This window comes from Exophiala spinifera (assembly GCF_000836115.1).
Source record: "Exophiala spinifera strain CBS 89968 unplaced genomic scaffold supercont1.1, whole genome shotgun sequence".
NCBI classification, from domain to species: domain Eukaryota; kingdom Fungi; phylum Ascomycota; class Eurotiomycetes; order Chaetothyriales; family Herpotrichiellaceae; genus Exophiala; species Exophiala spinifera.
Genome location: NW_015622513.1, coordinates 1,513,804 through 1,535,322, shown reverse-complemented (window position 1 = coordinate 1,535,322; position 21,519 = coordinate 1,513,804). Strand labels below are relative to the sequence as shown.

Sequence of the window (21,519 nt, the reverse complement as noted above, 5' to 3'; positions counted from 1 at the left end):
AACAGATATGTCCGGCCGTACCTGGCACTTCGGGCATCCAGTCATCCCGCTTGCTACAGAAGAATTCCCCCTTTGGCGGCAACTCGGTCGGTTTGTCCAACGTGCCGTAAAAGATATAGGTGAAGTCTCCCGCGTTGGCCTGATAGATAGAAACGCATACAAAAGATGTCAGACCGTCAGCTCCAATTGAGTTCATTTCGGTCGGTCGGTGTGTGTGTGTGTGAGAGAGAGAGAGAGAGAGAGAGAGAGAGAGAATATCGACGGAGAGTTTCGTAGGTATGGCGAATGGGACAATGGGAGAGGGAGGAAGGGTGTGTTAGGTAACAGGAGAGGCATCACACATACACCACGTTCAAGAATTGGACTTCCACATTCCCTGCAAAACTCGCGGTGCAGCATTGTCCCACTGCCGTTGTCGGCCTCGTGGACCGTGATGAGCTCCTTGCCCTGCGTGACTGTGAAGCTCTTTTCGGGGATTTTGGAAGTTATACCAAACGGACCACCTGCGAATTTCTACCACAAGTCAGCACCCGCGTGCCCAGCATACGCCACATGGCATAAGGTATTGCAGCATGGCAGACGACAGCACAACGGGATACAGAGGGCGGAGTACAGCATAGCATAGCATAGCATAGCACAGTACGGTACCGCACAGTAGAGCACAGTAGAGCACACAAGCAGCATCAAAACTCCCTTTTTCCCTCTTCTCTCGAAAGGGGGGCTTACCCCAGGCAACCCGTCTCCTTGCTTTCGTTGGAGTGGAATCCCTCGTATTGGTGCCGGTGCCGACACTGGCGCTTGGTGATGGCAACGGCGATGGGAAATGCAAGCAATGAAACGCAATACACGGTACAGTGGACACGCACGTACCTTGCAGTTCTTACAGTGACAAATACTCGTTCTCGCCTCGTCTGCATCTTCCAGGTCGATCTCGTACCGGATCTTCTTGCAGTAACAACCTCCGGGATACTTCATGGCGACAGGCAAAGCTGTGGTGGTTGAGAACGGCGCTCTCGTTGATCGACCAACACCTGAAGAAGAAGATGTGGCGATGAAAGGAAACCTGAGATCCGACACACGGCCAGAACCTGAACCTAAACCTGAACCGAAAGCAGAACCAGAGCTTAGTCTTCCAGGTCTCGTGGTCGAAGCTGGCAATGTTGAAGATATAAGCTGATTCCCGTTCCGCACAGACGGTATTCTCCTGAGAGCCGACGCAGATAGGAAAGTCGATGTACTGCTCAAGCGGTGACCGAGACGGCCGAGGTGCATGTCCCGAATGTCGATTTCTTGAAGCTCTTGTCGAAGCTGTTGATTTCGTAAACAATCATGAACGATTAACCAATTAGTACATCATCAACACCATCATGTATGCGACGTCACAATCTCCGCCCTTGTTGATGCTCTGTAATGCCATCGTCATTGCATCCCAAAGAGGCAAGAGACTCGATTTGGATTGGCTGATTTAATCCATGTCGGTTTGTATTTCCGATTGGTCCAGATGCCCAGTCTGAACAGTGTTGCTGTAGTCCGTCCATATGCTTACCTGGTACTGGTACCTCGAAGGTAGTATCTAAAGGACTCGTAGGGAGATACTGTAGACCATTGATCTGATGGATTGCAACCAACTAACAAATTCTCTCTCCGTCCGGCACAAGGCTTCTTGCAATAAGTTCTTGTTCTTGTTAATGTACACACAACATCCGATCGTACCCTCTCTACAAGTAGCAAAATATCCCTCGGGGCGTAACAGCTCACCTCTCACACACCAACTTGGCTTCCCAGGCATGCTAGCACCTGGCCCATATAGTCTCATGAGCAATACATCCATGTCTTCTCTTCTGTCGTCCTCAGTCACCGCCTCAAATACCCTGTCAGAAGTCTCTGGACGCTCGTTCTGACACCGTGGGATGTACATGACATTCACAGCGTGAATTTCTCCAGATACTTCCTAGCAGCCTCGACAGCGTCATCGACCTTGCCCTGATCAGTACCAGTACCAATAGCAACAGGCGCCTTTCCACCAGCTTTGCCGCCAACAAGGTTCGACACTTGACTTGACCAGTCTGCAGATGTGATACCGGCTTTGACACCATCCTATAATCATTGTCAGCTTGTGACCACCATATTCAACCTAGATCAGTTAGCCACTTACTGGACTGACGAAACACCCGTGAAACACCTTCCCATCAGGATCGGATGCATCTGCAATAATAATGTAGACACTCTTGTCTTTCAACTTGGTTTGAACATGTTTCACCACATCTGGCACGAGCTTGGGATTTCCGCCCACCGGTAACCTCAGTACGGCAGCCTTGGCATCTTTGTTCTTCTCAAAATACTCCGTGATTGTGTCGGTTGCTTTCTTCAGTTCCTCTTTCTGCATCTTCTTTTGTTGATCCAGGAGTTCTTTGCTGACTTTGTTCATTCGCTCACGGAGCTGGGATTTCTTGACAGCCGATATCGACAAGGTGTTGAGTTCAATCTGAAGTGCCTTTGCCTCTTGCTCCTTCTGGGGACCAAAGGGCATCTCTTCAAGTTTCTTCATCCGCTCAGAGAATTCTTTGGCCACACGCTGGACTGCATGAGCATCCTCGCCAGTAACCGCAATGATACGTCGAATGCCTTTGGCAATGCCGCTCTCTTCGAGAATGACCAGGTCTTTGATATCTGCAGTGGCTTTGACGTGAGTGCCACCACAGAACTCGATGCTGACAGTTTTCCATCGCTCATCTTTGACATTCTTCAGAATATCATCGACCTCGACACCAACAGAAACAACCCGTACGGGATCCGGGTAGGTCTCACCGAAAACGGCTCTGACGCCGGCGATCTCGCGCGCAATGACCAGAGGGACGTCCTTGGCATAGACCGGACAATTCTGTCGAATATACTCCGTGGAAACATCTTCCACCTTTTGCAAGTCTGCGTCTGAAATGCCCGACTTGTGACTGAAATCGAATCTAAGCTTCTCTTGAGCCACAAGAGACCCTCTTTGATCAATACCGTCCCCGAGGACTTCTCGCAAAGCAAAGTTGAGAATATGTGTGCCTGTGTGGTTGTTCCGGATAGGCCATCGTCTCAGCTCATCATATTCGCAGATGGCTTTGTGCCCGACCGAGAAGTGACCGTACTTCATGTAGCCAGTATGTAGTACATAACCGGCATACAGTTGCACATTTTCAACCTCGAGTTCAGCCTGGCCATCGATGACGATCCGACCGGTGTCGTACTCTTGACCACCTTGTTCGGCATAAAAGCATGTCTTGTCGAGGATGATGCCAATCTGGTCGCCTTCAGGAATGGATTGCGTGTCAGGGTGGAACTTCTTAGCATGGTAAATCGCCTGGATAGTACCAGTGACATTCTCCAGGCCGTACTTTGCACTATCATCCGTCTTGGTTACACCAGGCATCTTTTCGAGTTCGCCCAGATCGTGGACATCGAGCTTGAGGAGATCGAGGGCCGCCTTCTTCTCACCCTTGCTGGCTTCTTTTGCACGCAATCTAGCTGCCTCGAATTCGTTGTCGTCAATGGAAAGATTTCTCTCCTCGGCCATCAGTCGCGTGAGATCCACGGGGAAGCCAAAGGTGTCGTATAAACGCCACACATCAGCCCCGTGAAGACTCTTCAACCCCTGACTCTTGCTCTTTTGGGCGTATGTCTCGAACTGTCGTTCTCCTCGGTCGAGCGTCTTTGCGAATGACATTTCTTCCTCGTTGAGAATTTCTTTAACTTCCTCCTCCTTTGCAACGATCTCCTTGAACATGCCACCCATCTGTTCCACCAAAGTCGGCACGATCTTAGCGAAGAAGTCGCCAATCTCGACATTGAAGTACTTTCGGGCATACCGCGCACCACGCCGTAGCACACGTCGGACCACATAACCCCGTCCTTCATTGTTTGGAATACCACCGTCGCTGATCGCAAAGGTCAAGGTGCGCACATGATCAGCAACAACCCGATACGCAGTGTCGATGCCATCTGTGTCGTCATCGCCGAATTTACCAGAATATGGTCTGGCGCCAGTGACCTCCTGGATCCGCGCAAAAATGGGGGTGAAGACGTCCGTGTCGTAGTTCGACATCTTGTTCTGCAAGACACTAACCAATCGCTCGAAGCCCATACCCGTGTCGACATGCTTGTTTGGTAACGATCGCAAGCTCTTATCTGGCTCTCTGTTGTACTGGATGAACACGTTGTTCCAGATTTCCAACACATTGGGGTCATCCTGGTTGACCAAGTGTGCCGCATTTCGTCCACCGATCCGGTCGTAGTGGATTTCTGAACAGGGGCCGCAAGGGCCCTGGTCACCCATTTCCCAGAAGTTGTCTTTCATGTTGCCAGGCAAAATGTGGTCCTCGGCGACCCCAACGCTCTTCCAGATTTCTTTCGCCTCAATATCTGGTTCCAGCCCGCCAGCTTTGTTGCCTTCGAAGTATGTGACGTACAATCTGTCGGGCTCAAGGCCAAAGACTTTTGTGAGTAGCTCCCACGAATAAGTGATAGCCTCTTTCTTGAAATAGTCACCAAAAGACCAGTTGCCCAGCATCTCGAAGAATGTGTGGTGGTAGCTGTCCTTGCCGACATCGTCTAGATCATTGTGCTTGCCGCCTGCACGTATGCATTTCTGAGAATTGACCGCACGCTTGTATTGGCCTTCTTTGCTCGTAGGATCGACGGTACCAAGGAAGATCGGCTTGAACTGGTTCATACCGGCATTTGTGAAAAGGAGGGTTGGGTCCGACAGAGGGACTACGGGAGAGGATTTCACTGGACTGGGTCAGTGTCTGTGTGGACTTGAGTGGGAAACAATTTACCAAATGTATGGCCTCGTTCCTCAAAGTACTTGAGAAAGGTGTCTCTCACTACAGGGGCGCTCCATTCGTGAGGCTTGTCTGCCGTGGTGGAAGCCATTCTGACGGTCGTGTGCCGCTTCACTCGGCCCAGTGCAGGTGAGTAAAAACGGCAGTAGATGTTTTCGCGACGAGATCGTCCTGCGCGACGGTGATCCGGTCTTTGGTCTGGTGTTGTTCGTGCAAAGGACCAAAGGAATCGAGTCGGCGGTGCAGGCGTGAGGATATGGAAATTGTGAGTCAATGGGGAATTTGTGTATCGAGGGGCTGCACTGAGCGCCGCAGCGGAAGAAGCTGTTGTGGCTCTCCAAATCGACATTCAACCTATTCGAGCACCTTCCAGCGAACCGACACTGTTGAGAATCCGCAGTCTGCAGTCTTCTCTCTCTCTCTTCATCAATCACCAGGTAGGAATTGTACCGCCGCCGACCAACGAGCTTTTCGTGTCAATGCAACAAAGAGTAAGAAGAAAACAATTTCTTTAGGGGAGCCCTCGACACGGAATTGGAGAAACCACCCGTCTCATATGAGGTCAGCCCTTACTATCTGAACTACTTGTATACCTGACCTACCTACCTATCGATCTATCCTCCTCCATTCAGTCCGCACAACTCTATACATAATACACTGATACACAGATCGACGTTGTACGCCCCCGGGGACAATGATGGCACAACATGCTACCGCGGCCCCTCCAGGATGGCTCACCGCAAACGAGCATCGCAGTAACCTTGTCTCGACTCCAGGGAAGCGGAAAGCGGATGACGAACTGGAATCCCAATCCAACATATCCTCTCACTTTAAGAAACTCCGTCTGAACCAGAATCGCAATCACATCACGCCGACGCAGTCTACACTCGGAGGCCAACCCTCGTCCCCTTCTGACCCCGGACTCTCTTTTCGGCCTCACGTAGCCAACACAGACGCTCGGCCTGCGCTTCCCGTACCGGTCGGCGAGACTGCTTACTATCCTTCCCACTTCGATGACCAGCACCCATCCTCGTCGCAGCATGTTGCTCATTCAAAATATGGCGAGGACACCACTCCTCAGGGGCAGAATCAACCCTACTCTCACTTCGCCAACACCCAAAAGCCACCTTCGCTGTCGGACGCAGCGTTCATGACCGACCGAAGCCCTCCGCACCAAACGATTCTCAGTGACCGACAAAGAGAGGATGAAGAGTCAATGACAGTAGACGACACTCCGAACCGCATCTTCATTACGAACTTGGCGTCTGAAATCGCCCAGATCGAAGCCGACGAGGCAGCGTCCAAATACACCGTGTTCCTTCCAGACATTGACAAGAAAGTGTCTGCGCTCCCAACACACCTCCTGAACAACAACTACGTCCACGGGTCGCATTCTCCTTCTTATTCGTCTCTAATGTCTCCTACTGCTGCAGCGGCATCTCCGAGCACAGCACTAGTCCTGTATCGGGACCCAACTAGTATAACTGTACCGGAAGAGGAAGATGCAGTCCGCAAAGCCATCATAGCAGCACGGCAGAGAGCGAGGGAGAAGTCGGCCGAGCATGTTCAGAGAGATAGAGAACAAACACAGCAACTCCATCATGGGAAGAGTGGAGGCGTGAGTGCGGGCGATAGCGATATAGACCTTGATGACGGCGACGACGACGCCATGACGGATCGGTCGTCTCATCCTGACAAAGACGAATATCTGGATGCTATGGATATTGAGTGATCTACAAAGAAAAGCAAACAAGAACCCATCTACGAGAAACGTCAACTGCACTTGGTACAATTTTTGGCACCATCAGAAAGAAGTACCGGTACCTCAGATACCCCTCTCGTTATATTCCTCTTGTTATTACGAGGTACTATTTGCAGCGTTAGAAGCGAGTCAAAATTTATGTACAGATATCGAAATGATGAATTTAAGGTACCTAATCAGTAAAAGGTACATTTGCGGACAACCTCCCTAGGTCCTAGGTAGATACGGCTCATGCAAAGTAAGGACACGATCTTGACCCCGTGCCGACTTTCGCCTTCTTCTTTCTTTCCGGAAGTCTCGAGTCTCGAGTCTCGCAAATCACGGTGAAGAATGAGGGATCAGTTCGTTGGAATGTCTGGTCCTGCGAGAATCAACGACTTTACCTCGTGGCATTCTCAAGTCAGGTATTCATCCGTACACGTTCGCTTTCAAGTTGTACACGTTTCAACAATGACATGCCCGTCCCATCCACTTTTCCACAAGAGGCGACTTGACTACCGGCCGTCCGAGAATCCAGGAGACCGACACCCGACGTCACCCCATACCTAGCAATCGCCGATGATTAAGACGATCTCATTTTCATTTTCAAAAGGACAGACTAGCTAACAGACGCACGCTTGAGAAGTCTGACAATTCGCATTCGCATTCGCATTGTGTTCATGTTCGTGGTCGATTTCCATCCCCCTCCCCCAAAAAGATACAAATACACTATCCTTCCCACCACGCCCGCGTCTTTTTCGTCTATCGTCAATCGATCCGGGACCCCCTTATTGCGCAACTCATCATCCCGTCTCATCTTCCATATGACGCTCCACCCGTCGTCGCAACAGGGGGAGGTTGACTGGGTCCACCGGTCGGCGGAGGTCCAGAAGGCGGAGTGTAGTGTCTATTCTGGTCCGGATCGACCTTGTTGCCACTGGGCGGTGTATATACCGGGACGTAATCTGGTTCGTGGTAGGCTGTGTGACGTTTTCGCTTCGTGTCAGCCCTTGTACAGATGTTGCAAAAGAAACAATTTTCACCACTCGAGAGAGAGAGAGAAAGACGGAGAGAGAGAGAGGAGAAGGCATGGGACGTGTGTATGCACGGGGGTGTGTAGGGAGGCATATGCATGTGAAGTGCATGTCGTCAAGTTAAGAGGAACTTACCAGGTGGTGGTGGACCGTATGCACCCATCGGATACGCCTGTTGTCCAGGCCCGTAAGGGTGATACATGGGCCGCGCCGCGATACTGTACACGCCGGCCTGTGCAGCGTACTGCGGGTATTGCTGTGCAAAAGCCATTCGTTGACTCCGGGGAACCAACCATCGATGATAGGCGAGTGGAGGTTGTCCTTTCCGCATGCGACGACGGGCGTGTAGGTATCCGACTATGAAGAACAGGAAGAGGGCGACGAGGATGGCGGCTATGATTGCCCATTTTATCGCGTAGGCCGTCTACACGACCCCCTTGTTAGTACGAGGCTCAACTCGTTTTTCGTGGAATGCAACGAGTTGCAAGACAACAAAGCAATAGCAGTAGAGAAAACGAGCAGAGGCCACCACATACCGAACTGTACCACCAATACCCATCGTCAAAATTGTCGTTGTTGGTGTTGTTGTCGACTTGTCTAGCAAATACGAGTACTCTCGAACTATCCATCTTTGTCCTCTTGGTTCCTTCTTCTTCTTGTTTACTCTTTCTGTCTTTTCGAACGAGTCTCTGACTCGATTTTCTTTTCGCGGGGTCGACGATGGCGCACCGACGTTAGAGTTACCTCGTACTGAGAGACCCAGACCAAATCAAGAGTCGGAAGAAAACTGCAGGAGGATGATGGTGGTGACTTCGAAGGGGTGATCTAATCTGGCGGCGCAGCAGCCTGGTTCGGTTCAAATAGGAGGTAGGATGAGGTAGGTACTCTCCGTCCTCTGCACCGTACTTGGGTATCTAGTTATTCGGTATCAGGTATGATTGCGGTCCAATGTCATGCGGAAAGTGACGTTTCGCTTCTCTCTGCACGGACGCAGAAGCACTGGTGGTGAGGAGGGAGGGAGAGAGTACGCTAACTCCGCAGACGTGATGGAGTACGTTGTCGGGGGGCGACTCGCGTATCAAAAAGTACGGATAGCGGATTCGTCGACTGGCAGGTAGGAAACTCTGTAATGAAATGGGACAGCGTGCAGTAGAGGATAACGATGGGTAAGTTGTCGGCCTTTCAAGTGATTGATGCAGGAAGAAAAGACACGGTTTCCAAGGAGAAAAAGAAGGTTGGTTGGGATGTTCCAAAACAAGAAACTCGACATACGTGGGACGACGACGATGACACCGCCACGCCACAACAACCGTGCAACCTGAAACCTACTGGATACCAGATAAACTCAAAACACATCCGGAGGATAGAGGACAGAGTCCGGAGCACGAATACGAAGGAGCAGTCCCTGTAAACCACGGAGAGAGGAACCACAGGTCGACGAGGACGCCATCAGTCACCACCTCGTCTAATAGTCTGAATCAAGAGAATGACACTAACCAGTTTCTCAGTGGAACACAATAATATCTCTGACTGTCTCCGTACGTGGATCTCCGGCTCCGGGAAGTGTGTCAATGAGAAAAGACCGCCTATCTATACTTTAAAAAGCCTCCTCTTCACAATGGCATTGACGAAAGTTCCAAAGCAACTTGCTGCATCGACGTGAATTGTTCTGACCAACACCCGTCAATGACCGCCTGGAGAATAAGTCCACTAGTGTTTGGAAACTCATTTGCCATGAATTTTGCTTCGGTATACACCGCTGTCTGGTCGTCATTCAGTCATGTCGTCTCGACATGATAAGGAGTGAACCCGGTCTCGATTTCATACACCATACACCCAAAGGCGAATATATTGGTCTGCTTGCTTACGTTCGCCATACTAGATCGGAAATAAGTCGTCTGGTAAAAACCAGCTGGCCCGAGGACCTTTATCCCGCTGCCTTCGAAATCAACCCATTTAGCAACACCCTTTACCAGGATGGCGTTATTACAACGAACTTGGGCGGAGCGCTTATGATTCACCATCATCGGCGTGATAGTGTTTGATAACCTCTGGGGGCACTATAGGCATGACCGCTCCGGAAGTCCCAACGTAGCCGTCAAAATATTCCAAAGCCTCATTAAGCGGCTCATACTCTTTGCGTCCGTTGGTATCCTTCGTCGTAGTTGGATTGGCGTGTGTAAGCTCCATGTCGCATTGCAACGAATATCCTGATCTGCTGAAAATGGAACTGGAACTGGAAAAGTAGACGAATGGTGACAAGAGGAGGAAGAGGTATAGATGCTCAAAGAGCCATGTTCGATCAGGAATGGATAAAAAAAGTGCAGAGAGACGTCGTCCGTGGCAAGCTGAAAACTAGATCACTACAACACAAACTCGTCAGTGTCTCATGGGAGTCGTCAAACTCTAGAGAGTTTCGAGGGCGCACGGACTCGGACAAGAGCCCTTGAAGCCAATAACAATATGCCCGAGTGAACCAAGTCAAGACGCCTCGGTATATATATCTTTATGTCTTGTCACCAGAAGTAATGGTCCAACTACTCCGAGCTGTCGACGCGCTCACGCAGACGGCCCCGCTGTTAAGACCAGGTGCTCGCGACTCATCCTCCTCACCTTCTTCTCACCCTCCTGCTCACACTCCCACACACTGTCACGGCGCCGGTCCAATGTTTACTACAGTCCTCCTGACACAGTACTGTACACCCCGTCTCAAGATAAGTTCCATGATTGGCGACAACTAGGCGGCGATCTATTTCCTGATCTCTACAATGGGGTCTTGGCTTTCAAACCTACATAAAGTCTGCTTCTTCCCTCCTCTCTCCTTGCCTCGCCAACTCTAGGTACGAAATAGTCTCCCCCTCGCCTCTAAGTATCCAGGCTACAATTTTCCCCCTTTCATATTCTACAGCCTTTAGCGGCTATTCCTGTCTCGCTTTGTTCACTGTTGTTTCATGACCACTGAAGGCTGAACTTCTTGTACTCTTACGCTGACCATTATGAGCAGGTAGAACACTACAATAGATACCCTGTAGACTTGAGCTGAAGCCATCTTTTACTGATCAGGACTCCTCCAACTTAGCGCGACTAGGGGACAGTAAGGCGGCTCACATCTGAATATTCCAGGCCCAACAGCGTCCTTTCTTGCTTTCGTCCACAGTTAGACCTACCAGTGACCCAGATGGGAAACAGCAAGCAGCACTAGGATTCCCTCTGGGACCAAAACAGACTTAGGTCGAGGATGAACAAGTCTGACAAATGATGCCCTACCGCGGATTGAATGGCTGCATAAGCACGCGCATGTTGACGGAATTCGGAACCGAGCATCTGGTCGATACATCGTACTTTCAGAACACTGCGTTCTAAGGGATTCACCGGATTCCACTGTCCAAGATACCAGATGCGCATCGTGTCTAGTGAGATCACTTTCGAGTTTGTATCGGTTTCTCATCAAGACCAGACAATTAAAGAACGTGAGCTGCAACTGAGTTTTGCTGGTTCGCATGCGGCCAAGGTATCTTGTCTTATTCGTGGAGGAAACGACCAGAACTTATTCTGAAGAAGTGCAATGCTACGAACCACCAAAGGCATGTCGGTCTCCTGCTCGCCAAGTCCGAACAGCCCTCAGCCTGATCGGTGACGCCTGTTCAGGTCTCCGACAGCTACAACAGCAATGAAAGGGTTCTACGTATCAACGAAATGAACTTGGACACTTACTTAAAACAACAAACGGAACAGCTACAACGCTAGAGTGGACAGATCATAGAGCTTCTGCTCAAGCAGTGATGCATCTCCAGCCTTCCTCATATCTTCTACTTTTCAACGTGGCGCCAAGGGATTTCGTCGCCCCTTGATGGGCCAAGTTTCTGCTAAGAGAGATCAAGACTGCGCGACGCCATATACGAATGCATGAAAGAGGTGGTAGATCCAATCTACATTGTTGACCGCAACACCTTCTCGTGAGACTCCTCTGTTCGCTGCCAGAGCTGACGGCAGGCTCCCCTAGATCAATAGAGCTTCCAGGACTATCGAGGACCAAATCGAGGCTTTTAAGGTATAGAAGACGATAATGAGGCCGGGGTTTTCGCCGCACTTTCGTGTCGCTTGCAGCAGAAAGTCGCCAGACCTCTTAGAACAGTCCTCCACTGGCGCTACGCAGCAGTTGCTATTGGCGCAATCTCCTTCTACTTGACCAGATTTATGTGTCAAGCTCAAACCCAAAAACACGCTGTGGTATCACACTGCTTCATGAGTCTTCAAACGAATGGCGAGAAACACTCAGTATCAGGATTAACAGGACTGTGGTCAGCGTAGCCTGTCGAGCATCCGGGAATCGGTCCAGAGACTGAAAGTTCGACAAGATTGATAACAGCTCTCGAGCAGCAAAACTCTGCCAAAGGTCGGACATGGCTGGCTCGCAAAGTCTGGAGTTCGGCCTTCAACCTTGCGAGTCGACCCTCAAGTTGGCCGACTTCACGCGCTTGGCCTCTGTATGATTGTACCAGAATTTCGTGGCTCTCGCACAAGCTTTGAAGCTGACTTTCGAGGCTCTTGACGTGATTTTCTTTTCGTTCTCGGTATGCACGTTGAGATAGTCTATTCTGCTCACGTCTTCTCTACGACTGAAAGTCAGTAAGGAGTCGGAAAGAGAACCTAGGCCTTACCTCAGATCTCTTCACAGTCGCCTTCTTGCTAGACTGAACTGGAGTGTTTTCAGTCTGTTGCAACCACGACATGGGAGTCCGGTCGAAGTCGAACTGTTGATCAGCCGGCTCCATAGACCTTAAGGGACAGGCCGTCCGTGGACATGGTGTCAAGCCCATTGCTCCAGGTTGAAACATGCAACATTGAACGGAAGGTTGGCATGGGTTGAACGTGAGTTGGCCATAATCCTGAGGCGACGTCAGTAATACCTTTTAGGTCTCGAAGCGGCCGAGCAATACACGAGACGAGTTAGTGGTACCGTTCTGAGCTGCGACATCAAAAGGAGGGTTTGCCGGTAAACTTGGCAGACCCTCGTACTCCGATGCTGAGCCACCTAATTGAAATTCCATGTTAAGTTTGTGGTTCAAAATGCGAGGCCATCAGAAGATACAGCTTCGTTGGTGCTTTTATCTATCCTTGCAATCTAGGCTGACCAGAGCCAGGGTTGTAGCGAGTGAGGGAGTCGTTGTTAAAATTACATAAGGTTCGGGTCCGTCGATATGGTCAACACAGCATTGTGTTTCGGATCAATACTACGATTCCACTATTATTTTGCGATCTATACTGCAACTTACGGTGAGAGTCGGTGCCATTGTGGCGAGGTCAAGTACCTGTGTAGCTGACTCTTCCAGAGCGGGGGCTCCCCGATTTGCGAATAAATCTCTTGAGACTTTACCGAATCAGAGGATAAGGACATTACTCAACGCCGTACTCTGCTTTCTCCTGCTGGTCTCATGAGATCTCAGAGGGGTATGGCCACCTTGCAGATGGAAAGCAGTACCTCCTGGGTCCCGAGAGAGCTGCGAGGCAAATGAAACCAGGTGACCGGGTGATAAGTCAGCGGTAATGCGAAGGAAGCTAGCCCGGGGGCCTCTGAACATCGTGATTGCTGTCGATAAAAGACATCATCTAACGCTCTAGACATGCTCACCAGGGTAAAGCTTTTTTGAGACGACCACGCTTCAGACCTCCTCGTAGCCACAGACCTCGGACGATTCCCTCCAAACCCTGCACTAACAAGGCGTCTGTAGCACCACCGTGCAGAGGACCGGCGCAACAGACTAGTACGTCGACATGTTGAGTGTGCAGCTGAGTATACTGGATAACCCGCACGTGAGGGGCCAGCTGTCTCTAAGCGCCGAGGTACTACGCCAGCGTGTGGACGTAATGGGTGCCACCGATCGAGAAGATGGAGCTGGTAGAAGGATGCTTAACTATGAAACGACAAACCCATGGGAAAGGAGGCTGAAGGCCCCGCGTAGGGTGAGGAAAGGCCGCAGGGGCGGGCTTACAACGTAGATGAAGATCGAGAATGAAGCGTTCGATCGGGACCGGCCTGCCGCCGAAAGAACGGCGCGCCGTCTGTGAGCACGGCTGCCGGCGTTACAATCCCTCACAATCTCCGTTGAAGGTCGGGCAACGTTTCTCATACTGTAAAATCCCGTCATCTGTATGATGAAGCTGCGGATGTGATGTTTACGATTGGCCCGCGGTCATAACAAGCTTTTAATAAGCATTCTATGCCGGAAGCGGACATTTCCTCTCTGGGGGAGGCCAATGAGTCAGCAGACCTATTCTTACCAGGAAGGGCACTGGAGCGTCGTCCGACCTCTCGGCTCCCTCACCGAGATCAGGTATCAATCTTTCAAAAGACATCTTCCGGTAGATATGATGCAGTACATCGACGATGGCATTCGCTTCCTCCTCGACTGATGCAATCCATCGACGATGGCGGCCGTTTCCTCCTTGACCGATGCGAGTGCTGTACTGAGATGCATGGGTCCGAGTCGCAACACAATCATCTAAGTTTGCCTCCCAAAAGCGCACTTGTTTCCAGCGCAAAGAGCATTGACGTGTCGGGTACCCGACAGGACAGCCCTTTCAAAAGGAACTCCGCGCTTGAAGTCGGCAGGCGGGCGCGATGTCAGGCCATATGCATCTGGAATGCGGCAATTCTGCCTTCCGGTTTGACTCTCTTCTAGCAAAACCCAACATATCGCCGAATGTTATGTTAGAAATGAGTCTCTCAAGTGACATTAGTCGTTTAGTTCCGCCGTTCGCCCACTGTAACTGACCGCTTCTCTCCCTGATCCGCTGCGTGTAAATGCACAGCCTCTTTGATTCGATGCAAGATGGTCTGGAAGTCCCGAGATATCAACGCTCCGCACGTAACCCACGCTCCGGTACTCGAAGAACTTGAAAATAAGACGGCCCCAAAATGGTAGATAAAGTGAAGATCTCGGACCTTGTTGACGAAGGCTGGTTTTCATCTCTCTGAAGATGATTTCCAGAACAGACAAGATGCAGCTTAAATACCGAGCGGGTGTGAGATTTGTCCCTCCAGAAACCCCAGCCAGACCTGGGCGACCATCCTCGGTGGAGATTTCGGAGCAGCGATCCCATGCTGCCAGGGTATCTCACTGGAGAAAACGGGCCTCTTCATGCAAGGGTTCTGTGCCAACACACCAAAGCAAGTCTGGATTTCCACATCCGGATGGTTGCAAAGCCACGACTGTGGAGGCAGCCTCAACACTCCAGAGACAACCTCAGCATAACCGTCGTGAATCTTTCCCAGAGTCGTTCTTCAAAAACAGCTTACAGCGGATGATTCGCTTTCAACGTCCTGTCCAACTGAAGCTCCTGGACGATGACTCTTTTGCACAGAGAAAAGTCGAATGCGAGGACCGATATCGAGTCTGTTCCGATAAATTGTTAAGTTTTGGTTAGTACCTCAAGGGCGATGCAACCTTCAGAAGATTGTGGTGGGAACTTGTTCCTAACGAACTACAGTGGCTGGCGATATGGCGAGAATTACACTTATGATGAATCCCGAGCAAATGTTTTACAATCCTTACACAAATCTCGTCCGGCTTGCAATCCAAGATGTGGCTGCTTGCCATGCTCTATTGGCGAACGCCTCCGCTATCTGGGAAGGGGTGTTTGGCAGGTCAATGCAATATCAATCAACCGCCCACAAATTGATGGCTATTCAAATCATCGGAAACCGTCTTAAAGAGGGTGGCAAACCGTCTGAGCCGACAATTGTGGCCGTTATTCTGCTTTGGGCCTTCGAGGTATATGCCATGACTATTTAAATTAAGGCTCGCTTTTAAGTCTGTGGCAGTCTCTATTTTCACCTCCCGAGGCGTTGAAGGCGCATCTGAACGGTTTGCAGTGCATGATTCAACAAAGAGGTGGCGTTTCTTCACTCAGCTCTCCAGTACAGATCTTACTTGCTTGGTGCGGCGATTTTAAATGTTCTTGACTGGCTTCTAAATACTATCAGGACAATCATCATCCTCCCAGGGCATTTCCATTTGGAGATACCGAACCCCTTACGAGATACACACCGCATATTTCCAATCGACACCGGCAGGACCGTGGCACAATTCGGTGTCTTCGTGTTTTTGAAGTCATCACACGAGCTCCTTCATCGGAAGCGCAACCGTTTCCAGGCTTGTATTGAGCAATTCCGTTCGTCCAATGCTCTGACCCGGCTTCTCGATCCTGAAGATGACGGCGAATGTGCCTTCGTTAAACAAGGGTCCCTGCAGGCTACTTGTCGGCTTGCGTGTCTTGTCTGGCTTCTGGCAATGCTAACTGTTACAGCGCAGCCTCCAGACGAGTCGGAGAAAGAACTGCGTCTGCTTCGGCGGCGACTGACCAAACATGGTCTCGATGAATCAGGTACAGTGATCATACTATGCGAACTTCTGTTGGTGACTGAAGACTTCCAAGGTGTTCATGGCCTGTCTTGGTTTACTGTGGGCATCATGAATATCCTGAAAGAATGGGAGCCGTCGTTAAGGAAGGATGTTACAACACTGTTCTACCGCTACATGACAGTTTGACAGATACTCAGCTGAGCGATCAGGTGTAACAATGAACCATCGATCAGATGGGGGCGCGCTGCACGTCATCCATTGGGTTTCCCACTCAGTTTTACAACGGTGCTTTGTTGATGATAGGCGACGAAACAGGAAAACGTAGTATGCACCCAGCTGACCAAACTTGACCAACAAAACTTGTCGGATGGGGCCATATGTACGGATTGAGTGGGGTGATGACGGCCAAAACAGGAAGCTACTCTGCCAACTCCATGTTTGCTTAGAAATTCTGATGACTAAGACTGCAAGCCTGGGTTGATTGTCGAGTCTATGTCGACTGCGCAAGGCTCCGATACGTGGTGCAACTATAAGCTTTTGCCTCCAGTTCGATGTTCACACACAGCAAAGCTTGACAGATGTGGACTCGTATGATAGGCGCCAACTTGTGCCGCCCGAGTATGAAGGCGGCAGGGGAAGGCGGACCACTGACAGACCCGAAGCCAACAGGACGCAAAAATGAAAACAGACGTCCGGCAAGTCCCAAGCAGGGGCTTGTCTACACCTTCGTCAACAAGAACGCCACGACCCTTGGGACCAGGACGAGGAAAGAGGCTGTTATGGTCCACTCTCATGTGGCCAAGAATGCGGCGAAGAAGCAGCAGCCGAAGCCGAGACTACTTGGTCAGAGACACGAAGTTGAAACGATTGGGGACGAACATCATGGTCATATGGATGCAAACAGAAGTCGTCAACGCCAGAGAGCGAGGTGAGAAGACCCTGCCCACCACTAGTGGCCTGGTCCCGGATCTCAAGACTCACATATGATCGAGTCAGTCCGAAGCCGTCAACAACGCAGACATGGAGACAATGTCGAGAAGCTGAACTAACACGGCAAGCAGTGATCCGACGTGGGCACACATCAAACCATTCTACAAGCCTCCATCTCCCTCTCAAACACCAGGTCAGGGCTCATCCGACCCCTTCAATGCGGCGGCTTTCCCTCTCGATGCAACATGTCATGCATTGTTCCTTCTCTCCCGCAATCTGTGGATTGGCTATCTCTACCCTCAGCCTGGCCACAAGCCAATATTCATTCATCATGAAGCAGGGAACGCGTGGAACGAAAAGATGTCCATGACCATCTCTGACAAATTGAAATTCCATAGCCACCTCAGCGTGCTCCTGGCATTTATGTCTCGGTACATGAGCCACGTCCAGTTTGGGGTCAAGACGTCCACGTTGCTGAATATCCATTCGACTCTAGCTCTACAACTCTTGCGGCATCACTTAGGTTCGGGGAATCTTGATCGCAATACCTTGCTGTCGCTGTGGGACGCATACCTCTCTGCGTTCTTTCGGGGTGATATACCGGCCATGAAGTTGCATTTCAAAGGGTTGAAGAGTGCCACGGAACTTGTTGCCGGGAGCGAGCTGGAGGAGCTCCTCAAAGAATCCATCATCGTCGCTCAGTTTCTTCTTGCCAGCTGGACGTTGGAAGTAGGCGAAATCGCAGAGGCTGGCGCCTGGAACCAGCACCTGTCCCAAGAGGATGTACACATGGCCGCAGAGCTCTCCTTCGATTCCTCTCTGTCACACATAGACCCCCTTTCGGCATCTCATGACGATTGCGAGGACCCCAGGTTCTACCAAGCCCTCATTACACATGTGCAAAGAAACAAACAGGCAATATATTCCGTGCGATACTACAACTCCCTCAACAACTTCTCTGCCATGGTCTCCAGTTCGCACCAATCAACCCAAGTAGACTTCTACAAACCCCTGCACCATAGCCTCCTTTCTTTGGGTGTCCAAACCCTCGCCCTTTACACATCAGCACGGAACCCCTCCACTCCCACTTCGGCACTGACAATATCACTGCAATCAACGTTCTGCCTCGCAATCAGCTACGCGCGGCACCTGATCCTCGACCCAACGTGGTTCACGGCGGGTGTATTCGTGCCCTTCCACCACCTCCAGACACACCTCGAGGACCTCTTCAGACAAATGGAGAAAGAGTTCGGCAACATGATACACGAGGATTTCGTCCTCTGGGTGCTCTTCATCGGCGCCTGCGCCGAAGAAACCGTCTTCAGATCGAAGATCCTGAACGACGACGACTTCTCGCACACGCGCTGGTTTTCCGTACGCTTCGTCAAGTTCACCGAAACCATGAATCATCCGATACTGCTGCGGGAGAAGAGAGACAGAGTGGCACACGATGAGTTTGGACGGTTTTTGTATGATGACGTTTTGGGTCCGTTGTTGGAGGGTATCTGTCAGAAACGTGCTTTGTTCGGGAGGCAGATTCGACTAGTGCACATGCCAACACTTCCACGACCTTAGAGGAGAGCTGTGAAGTAGCATGGGGTTTCGACGGTGCGAGATCGAGTGTGCAGGAGTTGGGTGTGATGGATGGTTGAGACACCATAGCCAGTTGTTGAGGGGACGAGGTGCGTGAGTGATCGTAGTTCGTTGGTGTCATAAATCAGGAAAGATGCCACTTATTGTAAGGACATATTTTGACGAGCTTCCCGAATACTTCCAAATCAAGCAATGGCTTCATTTTCCAACAGGAAATACTCCCATCTTGGCAGCGGTGACAGCGACTGAGTCATAGAAGCTGAACGCACTAATGCTGTTTGTGCTAAACCCTCAAGACCAGTGGTACCCTTTTTGTGTACCTGGCGATGTGACGATCTACCTCTCCACATCTGTCAAACTCAATGAAGTAAACTGTCTGCAAGTATGCGAGCAAACGCATCTTGCGGAGCATAGAGACGTTCTCAATCGAACTCGTCGTGTAGCGGGATAAACTGTAGCCCGTTGAAAGGATGCTAGAACGACAGCGACCCGCCCGCTTCGCTTTCACGTAAAACTAGTAGGGATTAATGGCCACTCTGTCAGGCTGGCGGCTCCAGGCCAGATCTGTACTCGATGAAGGCCGAACACCACACGCTCAGTCAACATGTCCGGCGGTTCAGCTGAAGCTTCCTTCACGCCCAAATGAGGAAGACCATCCAATAAACTCATGAGTACTTGGGCGCAAGCGTGCTGGGCCAGAAAACCGCAAGGGTAGTGGTGGGGGCTCTTCCGGATCCTTAGTCCCCCAGTCACTTATCAATGTCTCAAAAATCTCAAGATGCTCAGCTCTGCGAAGCCTCCATCTGCAGTCTTTCTTCTCCACTTCTGTATCTTCATGCGGTAGACTGCGCCAAGTATTCAAGGCAGATTTCGGAGCCCCATAAATAATCGCCAACGGAGCTTGGCAAGATTGATAGCAACATCCTTATTAAGGCAGCTCTGAGCGGCCGCGGCACAAACAATGGCCCATCAGGGATGCCGTCGTCGCCTGTGCCTCGTAAGTCGCGGTGACGTCTACATAGGATACTGGAACTTTGACCACTCTACTTGTTCGAACTGCACCAAGGCTTTTGCCTCTCTCGCGTAATGGGGACGTGTTACACTACACCTATTTAACTGCGGGGAGCTGGGTAGAGGAAGATGTGAGGAAGAACAACTTGCGAGGACAATACACCACCAACCGTCACAAATCGCAATGGTGGTGGGTATCAGAGTCCCGTCGGCGGCAAAGGAGCGAACCGGGGCATTGCTCTACCTTGCTGTGTCTGCCGGTGGCTGAAAACATGTTGCAGGCACAAACCGGACAGGTGGGCTGCTCAAGTAACTTCGTACGTGAGCTTCTCAATGTGTCCCTTCAAGTGGTGGGCTGCAACGATCTCCTCCAATTCCGGAGATACCAGGAGCAGGTTGGTGATGGCATCCCGCTGATTTCAGGACGAACCCCCCTGCGGTGTGGCTTGCCCCTTGGTGTTGCATAACGAACAGACAATATCCCTGTCAGCCATGTAAAGCATCCCTAAATACTCTCCAGAGCTCCCCGATGTGAAGTCCTGGTTATGTTCTCTGTATCTTCAACCTTTGTTCTGGAAGAGATAACCATGGCGAGCCGAAGAAGCATAGCCTTTGTCATTTGCGTCCTCCTTCAAGCTGTTTCCGCTGCGGGAGCAGATATCCCCCCTCCTTTGAAGAGGCCTCTAAACAATAACTTTAGCACACCGCTCGAGGAGCAATTGGGCCCGCGGGACCTCTTTTCGAGACAGTCTGGCTGTTCCCTCCCCAACAAGTATTGTTCTCGTGAGTCATTGGCCCGTTGTACCACGCTTGACTGACTGACATGATGGAAAGGCTATGATTTATGTTGCGCCTCTACGACTGTTGGCTGCTGCCCTGGCGGTTGTATTCCGGAAGGAGGGTCGACCTGCTGCGGACCGAGCAACTATTGCAACACTGGCGAAGGATGCTGCGAAGACACTGGATGCTATCCTCTGGACGCAGAATGCTGCCGAGACGGTGGTTATTGCCCTCAACCATTTATCTGCGTGCAAGACCGCTCCAGCGGCCGAATCGGCTGCTGTACAGACCTTACGTGCACAGTTTATTTGTCGGCAGGGCAGACGGTCACATACAATGCGTCTCCCACTCCACCACCGCCAACTCCCAGCTACACGTCTCCTTCTGTCAGTCCCACAACAACGTCGACGACTTCTCCATTACCGACCTCAGCAACAGTGACGTCTTATGAGTGGTACTATACCACCTTTTACTGGTGTGTCCGATGATCTACTGCAAACGATGCTCGTTTTAACATAATAACAGGACATATTGGTATTACTTCTACACAATTTACTATGAGACTTCGACGTATACGACTAGGGCGATGACAACGGTGACCATGACGACAACATGCTCAGTTCAAGCTGCCAACTGGGACAGTGCAACCGCCTTGTTTGCAATTACCTCACAAGACCTTCCCACTCCTTCAGACGCTGGGAGTTATATGCCTCCAACTCCGACACCCGGCGCCCTGATCTATGGAGCCTGTGGTAACTTGACAAGCTCTACAAGTAACTCCGCAGGGGTCGCTACGGCGAGCACTACCGAAGTGTGTTCGACCACGTTGACAAGTGAAGTCCCCCCCACCACCAACTCCGTTGCCGCCTCCAGTGCCACTGCATTCAGTCCAACTTCCGGATTCAATGGCCCAACGAACGAGGCAAGGGCGACCGAGGCTCCTTGTACAGGTATATTCTGTCTGGCATTCGCTATTCTGACTTCAGTATCTGCGAGTCTGATGTTCTAGAGGGAAAGCAGAAGAGATGCTGCGGAGTAGAGGGATAGTAACTTGACGCAGAGGATGCTGAGATGGCACAATAACATCTGACGATATGCTGACGTGGAACATGCCAAAATGAGAGCAGCTGCGTAAAGCCACGAGCTATAGTTTCTGCATCAATGTTAATGGTCATCACCATGATACGAGTCTCTTGATGACGGCGAGAATGCGAGTTCCCTCTCCATCCTTGAGTAGT

At 50.9% G+C, this 21,519-nt stretch overlaps 7 protein-coding genes across 7 annotated transcripts; 4 read left to right on the top strand and 3 right to left on the bottom strand.

Annotated features, from left to right (window-relative positions):
- Positions 1-1,923: 1,923 nt before the first annotated feature.
- Positions 1,924-4,917, bottom strand: PV08_00576 (alanine-tRNA ligase; the record flags this gene model as incomplete). Its single annotated transcript, XM_016374941.1, has 3 exons — positions 1,924-2,097; positions 2,156-4,773; positions 4,821-4,917. The coding sequence occupies 3 exons, from the start codon at positions 4,915-4,917 to the stop codon at positions 1,924-1,926; spliced, it is 2,889 nt and encodes a 962-aa protein (XP_016240217.1).
- A 606-nt stretch (positions 4,918-5,523) lies between these two features.
- PV08_00575 (uncharacterized protein) lies at positions 5,524-6,558 on the top strand (the record flags this gene model as incomplete). The annotated part of the gene is made up of 2 exons (XM_016374940.1): positions 5,524-5,799; positions 5,848-6,558. The coding sequence occupies 2 exons, from the start codon at positions 5,524-5,526 to the stop codon at positions 6,556-6,558; spliced, it is 987 nt and encodes a 328-aa protein (XP_016240216.1).
- Positions 6,559-7,380: 822 nt separating this feature from the next.
- Positions 7,381-8,230, bottom strand: PV08_00574 (uncharacterized protein; the record flags this gene model as incomplete). The annotated part of the gene is made up of 3 exons (XM_016374939.1): positions 7,381-7,547; positions 7,737-8,025; positions 8,138-8,230. 3 exons carry the CDS (start codon positions 8,228-8,230, stop codon positions 7,381-7,383), a joined length of 549 nt encoding a protein of 182 aa, XP_016240215.1.
- A 3,624-nt stretch (positions 8,231-11,854) lies between these two features.
- PV08_00573 (uncharacterized protein) lies at positions 11,855-12,421 on the bottom strand (the record flags this gene model as incomplete). Its single annotated transcript, XM_016374938.1, has 2 exons — positions 11,855-12,214; positions 12,263-12,421. The coding sequence occupies 2 exons, from the start codon at positions 12,419-12,421 to the stop codon at positions 11,855-11,857; spliced, it is 519 nt and encodes a 172-aa protein (XP_016240214.1).
- A 2,682-nt stretch (positions 12,422-15,103) lies between these two features.
- PV08_00572 (uncharacterized protein) lies at positions 15,104-15,397 on the top strand (the record flags this gene model as incomplete). The annotated part of the gene is made up of 1 exon (XM_016374937.1): positions 15,104-15,397. The coding sequence occupies one exon, from the start codon at positions 15,104-15,106 to the stop codon at positions 15,395-15,397; it is 294 nt and encodes a 97-aa protein (XP_016240213.1).
- Positions 15,398-16,587: 1,190 nt separating this feature from the next.
- Positions 16,588-18,472, top strand: PV08_00571 (uncharacterized protein; the record flags this gene model as incomplete). The annotated part of the gene is made up of 2 exons (XM_016374936.1): positions 16,588-16,895; positions 17,029-18,472. 2 exons carry the CDS (start codon positions 16,588-16,590, stop codon positions 18,470-18,472), a joined length of 1,752 nt encoding a protein of 583 aa, XP_016240212.1.
- A 1,866-nt stretch (positions 18,473-20,338) lies between these two features.
- On the top strand, positions 20,339-21,290 carry PV08_00570 (uncharacterized protein; the record flags this gene model as incomplete). Its single annotated transcript, XM_016374935.1, has 3 exons — positions 20,339-20,576; positions 20,600-20,756; positions 20,807-21,290. 3 exons carry the CDS (start codon positions 20,339-20,341, stop codon positions 21,288-21,290), a joined length of 879 nt encoding a protein of 292 aa, XP_016240211.1.
- Positions 21,291-21,519: the final 229 nt, after the last annotated feature.